Raw genomic sequence first — 19111 nt, forward strand, 5'->3', positions numbered from 1 at the left:
AATCAAACTTTAAACAACCAAAACGGTGTTTGAACTTGAGAAAAGAAAAGAGAGAAGGAGGAAGAAAAGAGAGAGATGAGAGAACCACAAAAAAAGCCTGCGATTCTAGCTAAAGTAAAACTACAATTGCAATCTTCCTTTATTTATAGAATTCAAGTGCTTAGCATATAACTTGAGAGACAAGAAACTTGTCCTATAAAAAAGAAATAAATAATGCAACTCATGGAAAGAATTTTCTAGTATTCTAACTCCTAAAATCTGTCCAAAATAGAAAGTAAATAAAAAGGAAAGTTCTGAAATTAGTAACCAACTGAAAATAGAAAATATGCTTTCTAGAAACTCCCAAAACTTGTGTAGCAAGATTCCTACACTAGAAATAGAAAGCAGAGTAGCATATCTAAAAAATGAAGCAAGCATCAAGGCATAATACTGTTCACGTGAATAATAAAACAGCTCATTACTTCAACACTCCCCCTTAAGCTGGAGCATACAAGCCTCCCATGCCCAACTTGCAACAAATAGACTAGAAACAAGGTCAAAATAGAGCTTTAGTGAAGAGATTAGCGAGCTAATTAGTAGAGCTAACAAAGGGAGTCTCTATAAGCTTTTTCTTAACTATGTCATGCACAAAATGACAGTCAACCTCTATATGCTTCGTCCTCTCATGAAATACTTGATTACTAGCAATGTAAGTGGCAGTCTAATTATCACAAACATTTTCATAGGAGCAAAAGTTGTGAACCCCATCTCTTCTAATAAGGAATGAAGCCAAATTAATTCAGCAGCAATGTGGGCCATGGCCCTATACTCAGCTTCAGCACTAGACCGGGCAATAGTGGATTGCTTTTTACTCCTCCAAGTCATAAGATTTCCACCAAGGAAGGTACACCTATAGTAGACCGGCGATCAGTGACGAATCCAGCCCAATCTACATCAGCAAAGGAGACGAAGTCCATACTTAGATGTGGTCGATAGATGAGCCTTTTCCCTGGCGCACTCTTAAGATATCAAAGAACTCGCATTGCTGCATCCCAATGAACCTTCCTAGGAAACTGCATAAACTGACTCAACATACCAATAAAATAAGAAATATCTGGACGAGTAACAGTAAGATAAATAAGTTTCTCAATAAGACTCCTGTAACCGCAGACATCAGCCAACAAATCACCATCATCTTATCCTAACTTTAACTGAGGGTCCATGGAAATGTCACTAGACTTAGAAGTAACCATGCTAGTCTCAGTCAAAAGATCTAAGACATATTTTCTTTGTGACAAACTAACTCCTGTTTTACTGCAAACTACCTCAATCCCCAAGAAATATTGTAGATCACCCAAGTCTTCAGTTTGGAAACACTTTTGTAAGTGTGCCTTGACTATATGAATGGCTTCAACGTTATTGCCTGAAAGAACAATAACATCAACATAAATTGCCATAATGATAACTCAACCACTCTGTCGTCTAACAAAGATAGAGTGATCAAAATAACACGGTACAAATCCAAAGGACTCCATAGTCTTGCTAAATTTCTCAAACCAAGCTCGTGGATACTGTTTAAGGCAATAAATTGCTTTATGAAGTTTGCAAACACAAACACTGTCCTCCCCCTAAGCAACATACCTTGGAGGTTGCTCTATATAAACTTCTTCATGAAGATCATCATATAAGAAGGCATTTTTTATGTCAAGCTGAAACAGAGGCCAGTCATAATTCATAGCTAAAGAAACCAAAACACGAAAAGAATTAAGTCTAGCCACAGGAGAAAGAGTTTCAAAATAGTCCACACCGTATGATTGAGTATAGCCTTAGCCACCAAACAGGCCTTTAACCTTTCAACCATGGTAAAAAATTCGAGGGAAACTCAAGTTTCGATTGGATGAAAATGGGAAACTTAGGTGGAAACTTAGGAAATTTCAAGGAAACCGAGGACTTTTCCATACAAGTTTCGACAGGTTTTAGAGAGTATTTTGGGGTGGGATTCTGTATTTAAGCTAATTAGAGTATAAAGAACACATTGGTTGTATTTTGCTAAAAAAATCAATGTAGATATGTCATTTAATGTATATAACATCAATGTAGAGTTGTCCGAAAAGTACATTATAAACTTAACTACTTAAGCACATAACATTCAATATATAATTTCTAACTTCAAAATAATTGACAATAAAAGGAAAATACAACTTAGTGCTAAGAGAAGTGCCAACAGGGATTCATCCTGTGAGCTGAGTAGTACTATGCCTGTAACATCCTCTCCTCCAACCAACGAACATAGACATCCCATGACATTTTATACCTATGGTTGTCAAGGTAATCGACAACTGTAACTTTATGAGTGTGGTCATCAACATGCTTAAGATAACTAGCCTGAGGGAATACGCACTTTAGATAGGGAAGTCCTGATGGAGGGGGTATTTGTCGTGGTATTTGGGGAAACATGAAATAAACAAAAAAATTGAAAATTTGGGAAAGCTACAAAATTTACAGGAAAAAGTCCTAAGTTTCCACGAAATTTCCCAGGTTTCCACGAAATTTCCTAAGTTTCCCATGAAATTTCCCAAGTTTCCCACGAAATTTGGGATTTTTTTCTCATAAACCAAGCTGGTCTAACTGGGTTGAACCAAGTTTCAACAAGTTTCGAGGTTTTGACAAGTTTCGACGAAATTTTAACAGTTTCGATCGAAATTGAGGAGTTTTTTTCGATCCTCATGAGTTTCGTTTTGCATTTTCCAAAATGCGAAATTTCGACCTAAATTTCGCACATTTCGACCGAATTTTGTACCATGCTTTCAACCATACCATCAAAATGATACTCAACAGTATACACCCACCGACAGCAGACACATCTTTTCCAGGAGGTAGGTCTACCAACGACCATGTATCATGAGACTGTAAAGCATCCATTTCCACATCCATGGCGGCCTTCCAGCCAAGGCTTTTAAAGGCCTCAGTATGATGGGTTGGAATATGAATAGCAGATAGAGAAAGTGCAAGGCAGTGAATGTGAGGAGGTAGATGAGAAATATAAACAACATTGAAAATAGGGTAAGCAATGTTAAAGCGTAAAGTACAAGTACGAGTACCTTTCCTCAAAGCAATTGATAAGTCATCTGAAGTCAGCATAGGATCTCCACTATTAAAATCCGTTAGTGGAGAGGATGAAGTGGGAACATCTGTAGAACCAGCTTCAGTCTCCACTAGGGGAGAGTCGCTAGTATTTACAAGAGGAGCAGTACTATCCACAATGCGCTCTGTTAACTTACATCTCCACTGATAAACCTGTAAAGGGACACTGCCAGTGGAAGGAACCACAGAAAAGGAATAGGGGGAACAACATCTAAAACACGATTTTCAACAAATACAAATGGACTAAGGTAATAAGGTGTATCTTCAAAAAAAGTCACATCCGCACTTACAAATTGTTTACAATGAACAGGATCATAACAACAAAAACCTTTTTGAGTACGTGAGTACCTAAGAAAAATACATTTGACAGAACAAGGGGAAGTTCATCCAAAGGATGTGGTATATGAACAAAACAAACACATCCAAAAATTTTGGGTGAAACAAAGAACGATTCTCTATTTGGAAAAACAACTGAAAAAGGAGATTTTTAAAAAAGTAAAGTCATAGGCATTCGGTTAATTAAATGACCAACAGTCAAAACAGCATCACACTAGTAATTCTTGGGAACATTCACCTTAATCAAAAGAGCTCACGCAACCTCCCAGAGGTGGCGATTTTGCATTCAACACTCCATTTTGTTGGGGAGTGAATAAGCAATTGGTTTGATGAATCATTCCAAAGGAATCACAAAGGGTAAATATATCACGTTGTATATATTCTAAAGCATTATCAGACCGAAAAATTTTAATAGGAAGAGATAATTGAGTCCGAATTGCATGAATACAACAACAACAACAATAAGCCTTGTCCCAACTAAATGGGGTCGGCTACATGGATTCTTGCCCTCCAATCAATTATGTTCGAGGCCATGCTAGATACAAGGCCTAAACTATACATATCCTTTCTCACCACTTCTCCTAAGGTTATCTTAGGTCTACCCCTAGCTCTTCTAATTCCTTCAATATGGATTATATCACTTCTCCGTACAGGGGCATTTATAGGTCTCCATTGAACGTGGCCGTGCCACCTCAAATGACTTTCTCGAAGCTTATCACTTATGGGAGCAACTCCTATACCAACTCTAATATGATCATTTCTTATCTTATCCATCCTATTTTTGCCACTCATCCATCTTAGCATCCTCATTTCTGCTACACTGAGTTTATCTATATGATTCTTTTTAACAGCCCAACACTCTGCACCGTACACCATAGCTGGTCGAACAACGGTCTTATAAAATTTTCCTTTAAGCTTTAATGGAATACGCCAATCACATAAGACCCCGGACGCACCTCTCCACTTCATCCACCCTATTTTAATTCTTTGGGAAACCTCATCCTCTAAATCACCTCTTTTACTTATGATTAAACCTAAGTACCTAAAACAATCACTCTGAGGAATCTCTTTATCGTCAAGTATCACCACCTCATCATCTGCCCGATCATGACTAAAGTTACAAACTAGATATTCTGTCTTCGATCTACTAAGTTTAAAACCTTTTGATTCTAAAGCTACTCTCCATGATTCTAATTTAGTATTAATCCCCACTTGGTTCTCATCAATCAACACAATATCATCTGCAAAAAGCGTACACCAGGGGACCTCATCTTGAATGTCTTTGGTTAATTCATCCATTACCAGTGCAAATAGATACGGGCTTAAAGTTGACCCTTGATGTAGCCCAACTGTTATCGGGAATTCATTACTTTGTCCCCCACTGTTCTAACACTAGTCACCGAACCATCATACATATCCTTAACTATATCTATATATTTACTTGCAAAACTTCTTTTCTCTAGTACTTGCCAAATTAACGCTCTAGGGACTCTATCATAAGCTTTTTCTAGGTCAATAAATACCATATGAAGATCTTTCCTACATTCTCTATACCTTTCCATAAGTCTCCTAATTAAGTAAATAACCTCCGTTGTAGATCTTCCCGACATAAACCCAAATTGGTTCTCTGTAACTGTAGCCTCCGAATTGCATGAATATAATTTTTTAAATGTAGTTAAGAATTCTGTTCGATCCTTTAAAAGATGAAACCATGTAAGACGAGAGAAATCGACCACAAAAGTGACAAAATATCGAAAACTATGTCTATTACTAAATTTTATTACCAACTCTACAAGGACCCCAAATATCGGAATGAACAAAAGAAAACAAAGACCCACTACGAGGGACCGAGCATGGAGGATAGGTGGCACGATGATGCTTCCCTAACTCGCACGCTTCACAATTTAAAATTATGAGTAAAAGCTTTAATCCAACTAAAGACAGATGGCCTAAACGACAGTGCCACTGGAGAGCATTTACACCATTGTTAGAGAGAGCCGCAACAGGGACAACACAGTCCAAATAGTAAAGTACATTCCTTTCACACCCTCCACCAATCATCTTCCTCGTGTGAAGGTCCTAGAAAACACAAGAAGTAGGAATAAAGGTCAAAGAGCAGTTTAATGCTTTAGTTAACTAACAAATAATAAATTAAATTGAAACTTTGCAACATGAAGGACAAATGAAAAAGTAAGAGAAGCTATAAGAGAAACACTTCCAAAGCCTCGAATAGGTGTGGAAGTCCCATTAGCTATAACAATGGAATTATTAGTAGTAGATTTAGAAAAAGAACTAAAAAGCGACGACTTACCAGTCATGTGAGAGGAAGCCCCTGAGTCAATGATCCAAGGGCCAAGAGTAAAAGTGAGAAGTGTTGTATTATTTGAGAAAGTATGTAGCAGAAGCACCAGTGGAAGTGCAGGTCTCAATATTTTGCAATCGGCGAAGGATTTGGCTAACATCATCTCTTAAAGTCCTAGACAAGTCTCCTGAAAAATATACAGACCAATATCATAGTTTGTTACAGAATCAGTATTACCATCGGAAACGGCATGATTGGCAAGTTGCTTTGCCCACTCTGGCATTCCATGTTTGGCCCAACAAACTTCCACTAAGTGCCATGTTTTACCGTAATGAGTACATAATTGTGATGTCTTGTCAGAGGATTGAATACCACAACCTCCAGAAGATCTACTAATTCCTCCACGACCACGTCCCCTTCCGTGAAAGCTAGTAAAGGCTAAATTTTATCCTTTAGAACTTTTTTCTGGAGAACTTTCTTTTAATTTAATGGAAGTAATTTGAACATTGACATGATCTCCTTGAGGTCCTTTAGATTCAGCCGTACTCATGGTTGATTCACTTGTAATTGAAGACATTAAACTAAAGTAGATATCACTCAAATCAGCCTTCTAGAACTTGCAGTAGAATGTTGAAAAAAAGAAGAAAAAAAATCTGCAAACCCTAGGTCTAAATAGAGGAAAGAGGATTTCAGAATGCAGAAAAGAAAGAAAAAAATGTAATGTTGGTAGGAAGCAAATCTGGATTTAATCCAAGTTTTAGAATGTGAAAGGTAAGGCAATAAGTAGCAAGATTTGTTCATAATAAAAACCTGATATAACAGTACATTAGATACAGCATTAGGTGGCTGCACACCAAGGAAGACTGGAATAGAGAGAGAGAGAGAGAGAGAGAGAGAGAGAGAGAGAGAGAGAAAAACTTCAGAAGAGAACACTGAGAATAATACTGTTTGGATTCAAAAAAGCTCTGATGCCATGTTAGAAATCAAGCTTTAAACAACCAAAACCGTGTTTGAACTTGAGAAAAGAAAAGAGAGGAGGAGGAAGAAAAGAGAGGAGAGAACCACAAAAGAAGCCTGCAATTCTAGCTAAAGTAAAACTACAATTGCAAGCTTCCTTTATTTATAGAATTCAAGTGCTTAGCATACAACTTGAGAGACAAGAAACTTGTCCTGTAAAAAAGAAATAAATAATACAACTCATGGAGAGAATTTTCTAGTATTCTAACTCCTAAAATCTGTCCAAAATAGAAAGTACATAAAAGGGAAAGTTCTGAAATTAGTAACCAACAGAAAATAGAAACTATGCTTTCTAGAGACTTCCAAAACTTGTGTAGCAAGATTCCTACACTAGAAATAGAAAGTAGAGTAGCATATCTAAAAAAGGAAGCAAGAATCAAGGCATAATACTGTTCATGTTACTGTTCACATGAACAGTAAAACAGCCCATTACTTCAACACAAGTATCTAAACACAGTAACATGAACAGCAAAACAGACCATTACTTCAACACAAGTATCTAAACATATCCTACAACACTAGCCAATACATATCTTTTTTAAGGTACTAATACGATACATCACCGAAACAAAACCTAGAAGAAAGTATCAGCCACATAGAGTTAATATGCGACTCAATCTTGCATCTCTCATATATGTACTTCGTCTCTTGAGATGACCTCTTGATGTAACCAGGGTCAGCAGACCAAAGGAGACTAAAAAATTGGGCACAAAACAGCCCCCTAACCATGTGGCAGCCAAGGCTGGCCAAATACCCCAAGGGGTATTCTGGTCATTTTTGCACCCCTTCTTGGGGTATCATGAGTCCAGTTAGATTCGGTGTCCTGTAAGGAGTCAAGATCTACTTTGCTTTTTAATTTGATTATGTCATCATCAAGTCATTGAAGAGTCTTAATCCATCTGGTAGTCCTAGTTGGAATTTATTTTCCTTCTAGATAACTATTATTTTATTTGGTAATCTTTGTTGTCCTTAAGAGACCACTTTTCTTAGTTGTTGGTTAGTTATTGAGCTGGTAACTAGTTGGTAGTTATTAAGGGATTCCCAATTGGAGTCCAAGTTTGTTAGTTAATTAGTTTGAGTCCACGTGTCTTTTCTTCTTTGTAATTGGCTAGTTAAAGGTCCCATACCCAGCATTACTTAGACAGTTAGACTAGATTAATAAATTGAGCATTGAAGGAATTGGAATCGTGGGGTCCAAGAAGGATCCCCACGGCTAAGTGTGAGTTAATTTCTGCAATTGTCATCTTCTTCTTCAATCTCTTTTTTGTGGCAGCCTTGTGACAGCAACTTCAGCCACCTCGAATGTACAGTCCACTCAATCACAAGTGAAACCCCAGCCCGTTCCTTACCCCATTCCCTCCCCTACACCTTGTGAAACCACCCCATCCCCTCTCTCCCTTGCGGCAGCAGCCCCTCACCCCCTCCCCATCCTCTCTCTTCCATCCACAACCCTATCCCAGCCTTTCCTCTCTCCCTATCTTCTTTCTTGTCCCCTTCTTGGTCTTGCCGCAACTTAGAAAAAGAAAAAGAAATGAGAAAGAAAATAAAAGAAAAGAAAAAGAAGAGAGATCAAGAAAGAGAGAAGACGACTCAAGAATCAATTAAGATTGACCAAAGAACCAACTGCAAGCTTCCCTCTCCCTTCCTCACTAACCGCAAGCCTCTCAAACCCTTCCCACCCTTTCCCTAAATTGTTAAATCCCTAAACTATCCCATCTACAATTTCTCCATCACGTCCTGCGTAGGGCATGTCCAGATATCCCAAAACCGTATCTACTACAATCCACCATTCCACTTTGGAGTTTGAAGTTTGTTAAAACTCTTAACCTTCCCTAATTCTTTCCACACCCAAAATACAATTCTCCCAATCAAACTCAACCCACCTAAGGATCTTGATTCGCCATTGTCTTCACCAAAACCATTTGGAAAGAATTAAAACCTCAACTTTCCCATCCATCCCATAACTACCACGTCCCAATTTCATCCCATATCCTATTCTACTCAATTACCACCCTTTGAGAGAACCCATAACCAAGGAAAATTCCCAGAAATTATTTGTTTGTTAGCAGGTTCAATTGGAGAGGGTCCTGAAGTCTAACCTAGTACCCATGTTACATCACCTTTCCAATACGATACCCAAAAACCTACTTCAAACTTAGCCACCACAGCACAAATCAAGAAAATATACAACAAGCACACTTCCAGATGTCTAATGATTACATGCTATGAAGAGCAACAAGAAAACTTTGAAGTAAACAACTTGAAAAAGGAGATGACAACATAGTTTTCTCAACGGAAGAATAGTAAGCAACAACAACACTCCATACATAATTAATTTCCTGGGTGTGTTTACCCTACTGAAAAATTTAGGTGGACCGGTGTTCAACAAAATAGAAATATCAAAAAGGGGAAAACCAAGATTGGCTGAAAAATTTTAATTAACTAATTGGTTGTAAGCATTGCCTTCAAATGCTCCTACGCTAATTTGATCCAGATTGAACGAATTAGAAGAACTAGGCGCAAACCTAAGATAACCTTAAGAGAAGTCATGAGAAAGTGTATGCATGGCTTAGGGCTTGTATCTAGTATGGCCTCAAATAGAACTAAATGGAAGGCAAGGATCCATGTACCCCACCCCATTTAGTTGGGAAAGGCTTGTCATTGTAGTTGTTGGAAGTATCAGATGATTACAATCACATCTAGTTGATTTATTGAAAAATATTTGGTCATAGTGCATGCAGGGTCTTTAGGCTTGCAATATTAGAAATCTCATGTCAAGTTTGGATACTGATATATCAGTCCATGTCTTTGTCCTCAATAGATTGGAAGGACTCATTCACCTTAGGTGTGCTAATACCACTTCAGAATTTGTTGCTAAAACAACAAGAAGAAGCCTCTTCGCAACTAAATAGGGTCTTCTAAAAACACATTTTAAATTAAGGTCATAAGTGGCAATCAAATAACTCAAGAACAAGCACTTTCCCAACTAAATAGGGTCGGCTAAACACAACTTAAACTAAAGACATTCTCTCTCCATTTGGGGGTTCTTGGTAATGATTCTTTATTCATTCAAAAAGGAAAATCACTCATGAAGTGAAAAAACCACCTCAGGAATCCTAACAACTTTGCCTAGTAAACAAGAAGGGAAGGGCTACCCAATCAAATAGTCACCCAGCCAGGAATCACCCCTAGTTGCTAAACTCTCCACCCCACCCCCCACCCACTCCCCCACAGCAAACCTCCCCAACCACCACCACCCCCTCCCCCACAAAAAAATAATAAAAAAAAAGAAAACACATTTTTTCCCTTGGCAAAAAACCAAACCTTTTGGTTGTTTCATCTGCTAAGGGAGTAGCACATCTAATCCTTCAAAAGCACACATAGAGATCTGTCACTAGACTGTAGGTGTGCTTCTATTTATTATTTTCTAAGGTTGGGAATAGTAGGCCAAGTTTTAACTTAATAACCATTTAGATGAAATTTAGGTAATCACATATCCATGGATCCCATCATCGCCTTGACTCACCTATCCTTTGCCTCTTGATAAAATTGAAACAAAGCATAAAATCTTGATTTTTGACCATTTGATGTTGCTAAATTTGATTCTCTTAAATCCAGATTTTATTCACTATGAAAAAAATCTCTAGTGTTCCAATCATTCATTCTATGTACTACTTTACATTGACATGATATGACCTAAGCACAAACCCATAAAAAATTTCTGCTGCTTCTTACGGAAAAAACAAAATCAGAGCATTTATCCAAAAAAAAGGGGGATGTGTTAGAGTTCAAGCCATTGTTAATAAGCTTACTACTACTCTGATGTGGAATTGATTGAACCTGACAGATCTTATTGGCCTGCAAGTAATGGACCAACTAATGGAATGGAAATATTTCCAATCTGATGTCAAGAAATAGGACTAATCAGATCTCAAAATTCACTGTCAGAATTTGATAAGCATGCATTTATCATTATTTATTTGATTTAATTTCCCATACTTAGTTAATAAAAAGAGAGTTGATTGATTATTTTTGTGTATTTTTCAGCAAAAAGGTGATTTTGGTTATTAGAGATAATATGAAGTAAAGTTGGAAAATATATCAGATATTGGTGGATTTTAAATCATGGCATTCAATCTTGCTGCCCAAGAAATCATGAAAAGTGAGATCTTAGCCAAATTGGAAACAAGTGGAGATCTAAGGAACAAAATTGGTAATAAATCTGAAAATCGGGTAAACAGACCTACCTTCAGTATTTTGGGCATATCTCTCTCGTATGAGCTCGGATTGCGGTGATTCAAGATGCTATGGAACGATATCGAAAATATCTACAACTTTCTAGTTTTGAGTTTTTCCAAAATCCAAACGAATAAAGGTCGAATCGACGGGTAAAGAGAGGGGATTCATTGTATGTGGGAGACATAAAAGAGAAGCCAGCCACAGAGAAGAGGAGAAGACGGTGAACGCGTCTCTTCCTCTCTCTCTCTCTCTCTCTCTCTCTCTCTCTTTATGTTTCATCTTTATTTGTCTTATGAACTTTGTGATAATGAGTAGCTAGTTCCTTTTCTTTGGGATGTAGATGAACCATGTTTATTTCATTAATTTGATTGTTCTATATCTTCTAGTTGATTGTGTTTGAGTTTGGCCAAAGAAGTTCTATAGCTCAGCAAACTAAGCGTGCCAAGCTTCGGCGAAGGACGATAGTCTTGCTAAGATAGGACATATCTAGGAAGACCACCCTAATTTGCTTTGAAGTGTAGAGTTATATCGGTTAGGGAAAAGCACTGGGGATTCGAAATCCCAAAGATCTTCACGTATTCATGGTTAACGTTTTTGCATTAATTAATAGATTTAATTTAAATTTAGTTTGTTGAATTCAATCTTAGTAATTTAGCCTTTTAGTTCCCCATAGTTCGACCCCGTACTTTCTGCAAGCTAGATTAGTATAGGATTTTTTTTTTATTGGTTAGCGACACGATCAGAATTTCAGCAGAATAACTACCACATTTCAGTATTTATTTCCATAAATAAAACAGATTTTAATTTCACCCAGTTAGCTGAGATTTGTGGTGCTATTGAGAGCTGAGCTTGATAGTAGTAAAGGTAAGGAAAGAGATGGTATGAGAAAATTGGAGAGAATAAGTAGAAATGGAAATGGAGGAGCTAGTTAGTTAAACAAAAACCTGAATAAATCAACAAAGGTGAGAAGCAAGACGAGGGGAAAATGTATAAAACATGGATGGGGGAGATAAGTCAAACAAGGCAAGTACCAAACACTTAAAACAAATCCACGAAATTCCAAAATCAAGGGAGGGCGGTTCTATTTAGACCAGCAAGTAAATTGATTCTCACCAAGACTCCTTCACTCTCTTACTCTAACAAACTACCGTAATTAATAAAATTCATACTAACCTGATATTACTAATAATATAACTCTTTGATAGCTAAGAAAAGTTCTTAAAGTTTAGCCGTAGCCATAGAACATACACATAAAATAAGTAATTTTCTAGCACCCACTTAAAAGGTTACTTCTGGCCCTAATTATTCAGCCGACTACAACAATAAAAGTGAACAGTTGATAAACTGCAAAATACTAAAACCTAACCCAAAATTTAAACTGGTCCTGCATTGAACTCCCAAAAAACAATAAATCTCAATAAGAAATCTTATTTCTTAGCTTCAAAAGGAATTACCCCCCCCCCCCAACCAAAAAAAAAAACTTACCAATACACCAAAACATGAACCAATGACCATAGCAAGCCCTAATTTCGTGACGTAATGAAAAATAAAACTCTTCATAAGACCCTTGAAGACAATATAATATAATAATGTAAATATTGCATAATGGTTGAAGCACATCTAAAGTGAGAGGCACCAAAAATATCATTATATTACACAGGAAAAAAGAATGACAAGGAACCACACCTAGATAACAATCATAACATACATAATAGAGGAAGTATGCATAAATCTTTATATTCCTATCTCAAAAATCAAGTCAATATGAACTCTGACAAAATAAATAGGCACAGATCAGGGAATTGGAACATCCCAGAATGTTAAACATGTGAGTTCACTTAAGGCTACAATATGGATATCATTTCAGTGTTTGGAGTACTCTTCCTTTCTGGCCTTTCAGATCACATATTGATCACTAGGCTTCTCTTCATAAGGAATAATCACATGGGCATAAATATATACAAGGTCAGCAGAAAAAAGTATATGAATGTTCTTCTTTTGGTCTTTTCTCTTTACCTCCTCTCTTTTTGTTTTTCTTTTATTTTATTTTATTATTTTATTTTTTTTCCTTCTTTTTTATGGTTTGGGGGGAGGGGGTTTGGTGGTGACTTGAGATGGGGATGGTGGGGTGATCAAGTCTTATCATAATTATGGCAAGTTTAAGCATGAAGCAGATAATGAACATCTACTATCAAGGAAAATAAGAAAGACAAAAATAGTTTTTTTTTCTAGAGATTCATATTCAAGACTCTATGATGGGGACATCACATGTCCACCCATCATTTGTTATTACCAAAGACAGAGACGATGGAACCTTTCGGCTTGGTTCATCGAGGCACATAAAGATATCTTCTAGAAAGGGTCATTTGGACCCTTAGGACTGTGGTCCATACCACATAGTTTTTCTTTTTGTTGCATTAGTATTAGTATTTATTGGGTTTGTGTAAAGGTAATTTAGGGAGTTTCCTTTTTTCCATATCTTGGGTGTTATGGGATCTTATTTAGTTAGGTATTTTCTTTGTTTTATTCATAGGGTAATTTTAGAGAAGTCTTTTTCCTTTTAATAACCAACCAACAAGGATCAGAAGGGCGGGGGGGAATCAGAAAAGGAAAATCGCAAGCAGCAGCGCTCTCTCTTATGGCGGAAAGCCCTCTCTCTCACTAGCAGATAAGCCTCCCCCCCCCCTGGGGAGTTCAGTTGGTTCTGAAAATTCCCTTACCCCTTGTTCTAACTAGTCCTGCTCTTTTTTCTTCAAACAATGCTGTTTTCTTCTCCTATAATTTTTCTTTTCCTCTTCCCCCACATCCTCACGGCAGGAATTTCTTGCATTGAGATTTCTCTGGTTTTTTTGCCTTTTCTTCTTCAATTATTTCCTCTCAGGGGTTTCTAGCCTCATCTGTTTCTTCCTCCTTTTTTCTGCTACGTATCTTATCCTGCCCACCCTGCGTCAGGCCTGCTGCCTCCTAGTTCTGTCTTATATCTGTTGACAGACCCTCCTTGCTGTCTCTTCTTGTGTCCTCTTTTCTCTGCATCTCCTCCTCCTCCTTTGCTGGCCCCTACTTTTCTGTCAAGCATATCAGTAGCAGAATTATTTCTGCAGAACTTGATTCTCCCAGGAGTTAGTCGAAGCTGCTGGTTACATTATTTCAGATTTGCTACTTTAATTTCATTGGTGTTTGACTTAGGTTTTACTTTTTGGTTTGAGTTGAGATTGCACTGTTTATGTATTTTACCCATATTGGATTGATAAAGCATATTACTTGTTGCTGAATTTTTTATTACTGTGAATGCAATGCCCCATTCTCCCCTCCCCTTGACTAGTTGTGTGGATTGACTAAGCTTGATTTGGTTTGTTTTCTTGAATCCTTGGATTTAAAATTTGCATGCTATTTATATTTCTTATTGCTGAAATTATACCCATAATAAATTTCTAATTGTTGGTCTGAATATGTGCTGTGCAAACCCCTTAGTCCCTCCTAGTGTCTTAATTAGCTTAGGATCCTGTTTCTTTGCAGAATACCCTAATTTCTAGGACTGTCCTACATCACTCTAGTTGTCTAAGCTCTCAATGCTAGTGGGACTGGTCATATTTCTGATACTGTGAGGGATGTCCTATTTGTTGTCATAATTCAATAAAGTGTACAAAAAACATATCATATAAAGACAACATTCTGCCAAACACAAACACTTGGGTACTCAAGGAGCAAATTCAGAATATCACCCTTCCTAGCACAAAAAAAGGAAAATACTGATCCTCAAAAAGTTTTTTAGGGGTTACATAAAACCTTACAAAGAGTCCTTTGTGGCTCTGCTCCTGTTCCACTTGGTAACAATCTAAAAGAGAAGCAAAATCTACTCGGTAGTTAATCAATAATTTAAGTGTTCCCTTTGGCTTTAATTGATCACTGTCACAAACAAAAGTTGTCAAGGAGTTGAAAGAATCCTTCCCAAATCTACAGGTAGCACAAGATAGTTATTTTCTGATAGACGATTACAAAAAGTATTTCAGCCCTTGGTGGAAGCCTAGCTCACAATTCAGTGGGAAATGACAGAAGCTCTCATGTTTGATGGTACTATACTACCATGACTTTACGAAGCACATTTAGGGCTGATTTTGCTCAAAAGATTCTCCATCAGAATGAAAACCAATTCATCTGCTGTCCCTATGAAACGATTATCTGGTCTAATTTATTCTTAAGGTATTCATGCATATTGGGTTGTCTCACAGTCAAGGTTACCTTATTATCTGGAAACACAGGGCAGGAAATTGCCCTAATATGAATGACTTTTTGTACAATCTCCTATTTGTTATCTGCTAATTCAAACCCCCACCCCACCCCCAAAAAAAATAAAAATGAAAAAAAAAATCAAGTAGAACATTAATAGAAAAGGTATCCCCTTCAAATCTTTTAACCGATCCACAGGTTAATCAGTGAATGACTAAGACAACTTAATCTAGAAGTTAATTGAGTTGCACAATTCTTATTTTTCCAAAGCTCCTTCACTTGCAGTTTCTTCTGTTTCTATGTATGCTAGGGCTACTCAAACAGAATCCTCTCCAACTCAACCAACCACACACACCCCAAGCGCCCCCCCCCCCCCACCCCGGGCGAAAAAAGAAAAAGAAAACGGAGCTAATAATATGGTTTCAGAAAAGAGGCAAAGAATATCCTCAACCCATACACATGACAGGATGGTTCAATGTTAATGTGTACCCACCAATCCTGGAGTATTGAACCTCACATTTTGAAACTTCAGTTGATATAAGGTTTCTAAAACTGCATATAGGATTCACACAGGTTAACTGAACCTTGCAGCAGCCCTTTACCCCAGTTCCAAAACCAGTAATTATACTTACATACAATGGATAAAATGATCCACTCCTCCAAATCACAGTAAACATATAAAAGTAAATGAGGAAATCTAAGAACCCAAACTGTATAATAGAACCTCTTTTTGCCTTTTAACCGGCCCAACAAAAAAGAGGACACTGTGCATGTTCATCAATAAGAATATTGTGGCCATTTTTCACCATCCCAAAAGTGGTTTCAACATTATCAGATAAATGAAAAAGAGGACCTCCAAGGAAGATACCTGGTCTAAAGAATACAGAAAGCCCAAAATCAATTGTTTTCAGTACCGATTCCTCTTCCTGGCTGACAAAGAGAAAATTCTCAGGCTTAAGGTCACGATGCATGACACCAAAAGAATGGCAAGCTTCCACAACACCAACTATAATCCTGGCAAGCTCAGCTGCCTTCCTTTCTGTGTAATGACCCCTCCGGATAATCCTGTCAAATAGCTCTCCACCTGCACACAGTTCCATCACAAGATGAACTGCAACACCATCCTCATAAGCACCCTTAATCTGGATGACATTAGGGTGGCCAGCCAAATGGTGCATTATCTGGATTTCCCTCCTCACGTCCTCTACATCCTCTTCAGTTGTCAATTTCCTCTTTGCTATTGATTTGCAGGCATATGCTTTTCCAGTTCCTTTTTCCAAGCAATAGAAAGTAGTCCCGAATTGTCCCTGCCCAAGCTTCCGACCCAAACTATATTTCTCTCTCAGATTCTCCGTCTTCCTCTGCAACACAGAATCTACCTGAAGGCCAGCACTAGACAATCTCTTGATATGTACAGGTTTCTTGGGCTTTGAAGCCTCTGCTGCTTTACTTTCCTCCTCTTTCACATCTGGCCTAGAAGGCATGGTAGATTCCTCAGGTTTAGACTCTTTTTCGGGGATTTTAACAGGTTCAGGTGGTGTGTTTTGAACGGGCAAGGGGCCTTGAGATTCTTTAGATGACGTCTCAGGTGCCGGTGCCGCTTTTGTTGCCTCTTTTTCTGCCTCTGCTGGTTTTTTGGTGTCTTCTTCTCCTTTCTGAGAAGGTAGTATTTCCCCTGGGTTTCTCCCACCCCATATCGCAGAGGTGACGGTATGTATGAATCCATTGTTGCCCAGATTGGGTCCTACGCAGGTGTTCCCCATTAAATATCAATCTCAGTTCCGTCTGAACCAGCGTTCTTCACTTCCAACATTGAAATCAAACCTCAACGACCCCATTAACAGAAACCTCAGACCAATGCAGGATTTGTACGATCACAACAGAAAAAGGAGAAAAGAAAGAAAAGAAAAGAAAAAAAAAACCCTATTTCCTCCCACTATGAGCTCGAATAATCAAAGCCCAGAGTGCAAACAATGGAAGCAAATCTCTTATTTTCTCATTGCTGTTTCTTTTCTTTCCCCTTCCGTTCAACAGTCTTTTAGAATTAATTAAGAGAGTGTTTATGTAAAAATGGACAATGGAGGGTTCCTCTTTAAGAACTCAGTGGGAAAATGCTTAGGATACCTAATCGAAACCAAATCAACGAAGAACAAAGGAAGCAGATTCTCCACCTGGAAGAAACCTCAGGTGCAAAATTTAGAAAAGTGAAGAGGAAAATAACCCAACTTTTCTGATTCAAATTCTGAGGATTCCTTGATAAATTTCACAACGTTAGCCTCAAAATTATAGATTCAAACATCGAAAAAACTATGAAGCTTGAATCTAAGAATTTATGTAAAGAATTTAGAGAGGTTATTCTAAACTTCTAACTTCCTACGGATGTACAGATGATGAACCCATCAGAAATAAAAATTCAAAAAATAATAATAATATATGAAACAATTCTTCTATTTTTTTTATTTTTTTAACAATTTTTTTTGGAAAAAGATAAATGAAACAGTTACTTGGAGCAAAACGAGGGAAGGTTGAGTAACAGATCTAACCTCTGTTTCCAAGAGTTGAGAAGGAAAAGCAGGGGAAAAGATAACCGCTTTCTTTCTCATTCTCTTTCTTTGTAATTACTTTTGCTTCAAAACTTGAGTGGAGATCATTTTCCCAGGTAAATCCAGGGTATACGAGAGACAGAGAAGCATCTTCGGGTGCAATGCAATTTTTATTTTCCTACGAAATCACAAATATTTTGCCGGAAAAATAAAGCAAAAATATTTGTTTTTTGGGTAGAATAAAGTAATAATATTATTTTTTTTGGTAGAATAAAGTAAAAATATTAATGAAAATATTATTTATACATCCTTTCACTAATCCATATAGCACATATTTTCTTTATTTTTATTAAGAGTTTCTTATACACTAGGATGGGAATGAGAATATTAATGCCACTAAATAGATACAAACCCAAGACCTCCCTGTAGAAGATTGGGCATTTAACCGCTTTACTAGATAATTTGGATTAAATGGTGTCATTATCACATTTGCATCCGATTGTGTCTAAACAAATTGGTTGTTCTTAAACAAAAAATTAAAATAACAATATCCTTTCTTAGTGAAATGAATTAATAATCATACTATTATTATAAAAGCAGGAACTTAATATAATCATTCATAGTGGGAGGATATTGTGCTCAAAGAGTTTTAAAAAAACCCTATTTCCTCCCACTATGATAATTGTTCGATCTTAAAGTTATCAATTAAGATACAAAAAGTTATATTGTGCCATTTACAAGTATTTTAATATAATATATAAAGACCTACTTCAGATGAATGAGACCCAAATCCATAAGGCCTTTGAGCAGAAAAATCGGAAAATCCAAGATCCGGCCCAACAGATTGTCCAAAGCAATCCAGCCCAACAATTTGCCCAAGCTGAGATACAAGGATACTCGAAGATGGAAGCATATATATATATAATGGTATAATATTATAATAAATACTATTATTGATGAGATATTGATTTTTTTTTCTTTATATAACTAACACTCTTTCATGTTAGATTATTTCACTCTTCCAACAATTTTTTTGGTAAGTTATTTCTAACAAATTTTTAACGCATATAATACTGATTTATTTAAGGAGTAAAGAAGAATGAATCCATTACTTTTTCTCTCTCCTCTCTAATTGATTTTACATTTTTACTATTTTTTTTCCTAGTCTCAATGTAATTGTCGACTTCCTATTTCCTCTCCATAGCCAGTGGAATGAACGTAGAATTGCATGGGAAATATATACACTACCATAGATGTCAATGAAAGAGGAAAACTTTATCAATGTTTTGAGTCATTGACGATGATCAATGAGTATGGAGAAAGA

The 19111-nt window shown here is 37.0% G+C and overlaps 1 protein-coding gene across 1 annotated transcript in view; it reads right to left on the reverse strand.

The window, feature by feature from the left end:
* The window catches only part of LOC149024526 (calcium-dependent protein kinase 20-like), a 43501-nt gene extending 25622 nt beyond the window's left edge, over positions 1-17879 (reverse strand). Inside the window, exon 1 of the mRNA XM_089144753.1 lies at positions 16113-17879. Coding sequence (XP_089000879.1) covers positions 16113-17007 — 895 coding nt within the window. The 5' untranslated portion in view covers positions 17008-17879. The remainder of the gene's footprint in view (positions 1-16112) is intronic.
* Positions 17880-19111: the final 1232 nt, after the last annotated feature.

This window comes from Hakea prostrata, chromosome 2 (assembly GCF_041222555.1).
Source record: "Hakea prostrata isolate BN-2017 chromosome 2, UWA_Hpros_2, whole genome shotgun sequence".
In the NCBI taxonomy this organism is placed as follows: Eukaryota; Viridiplantae; Streptophyta; class Magnoliopsida; order Proteales; family Proteaceae; genus Hakea; species Hakea prostrata.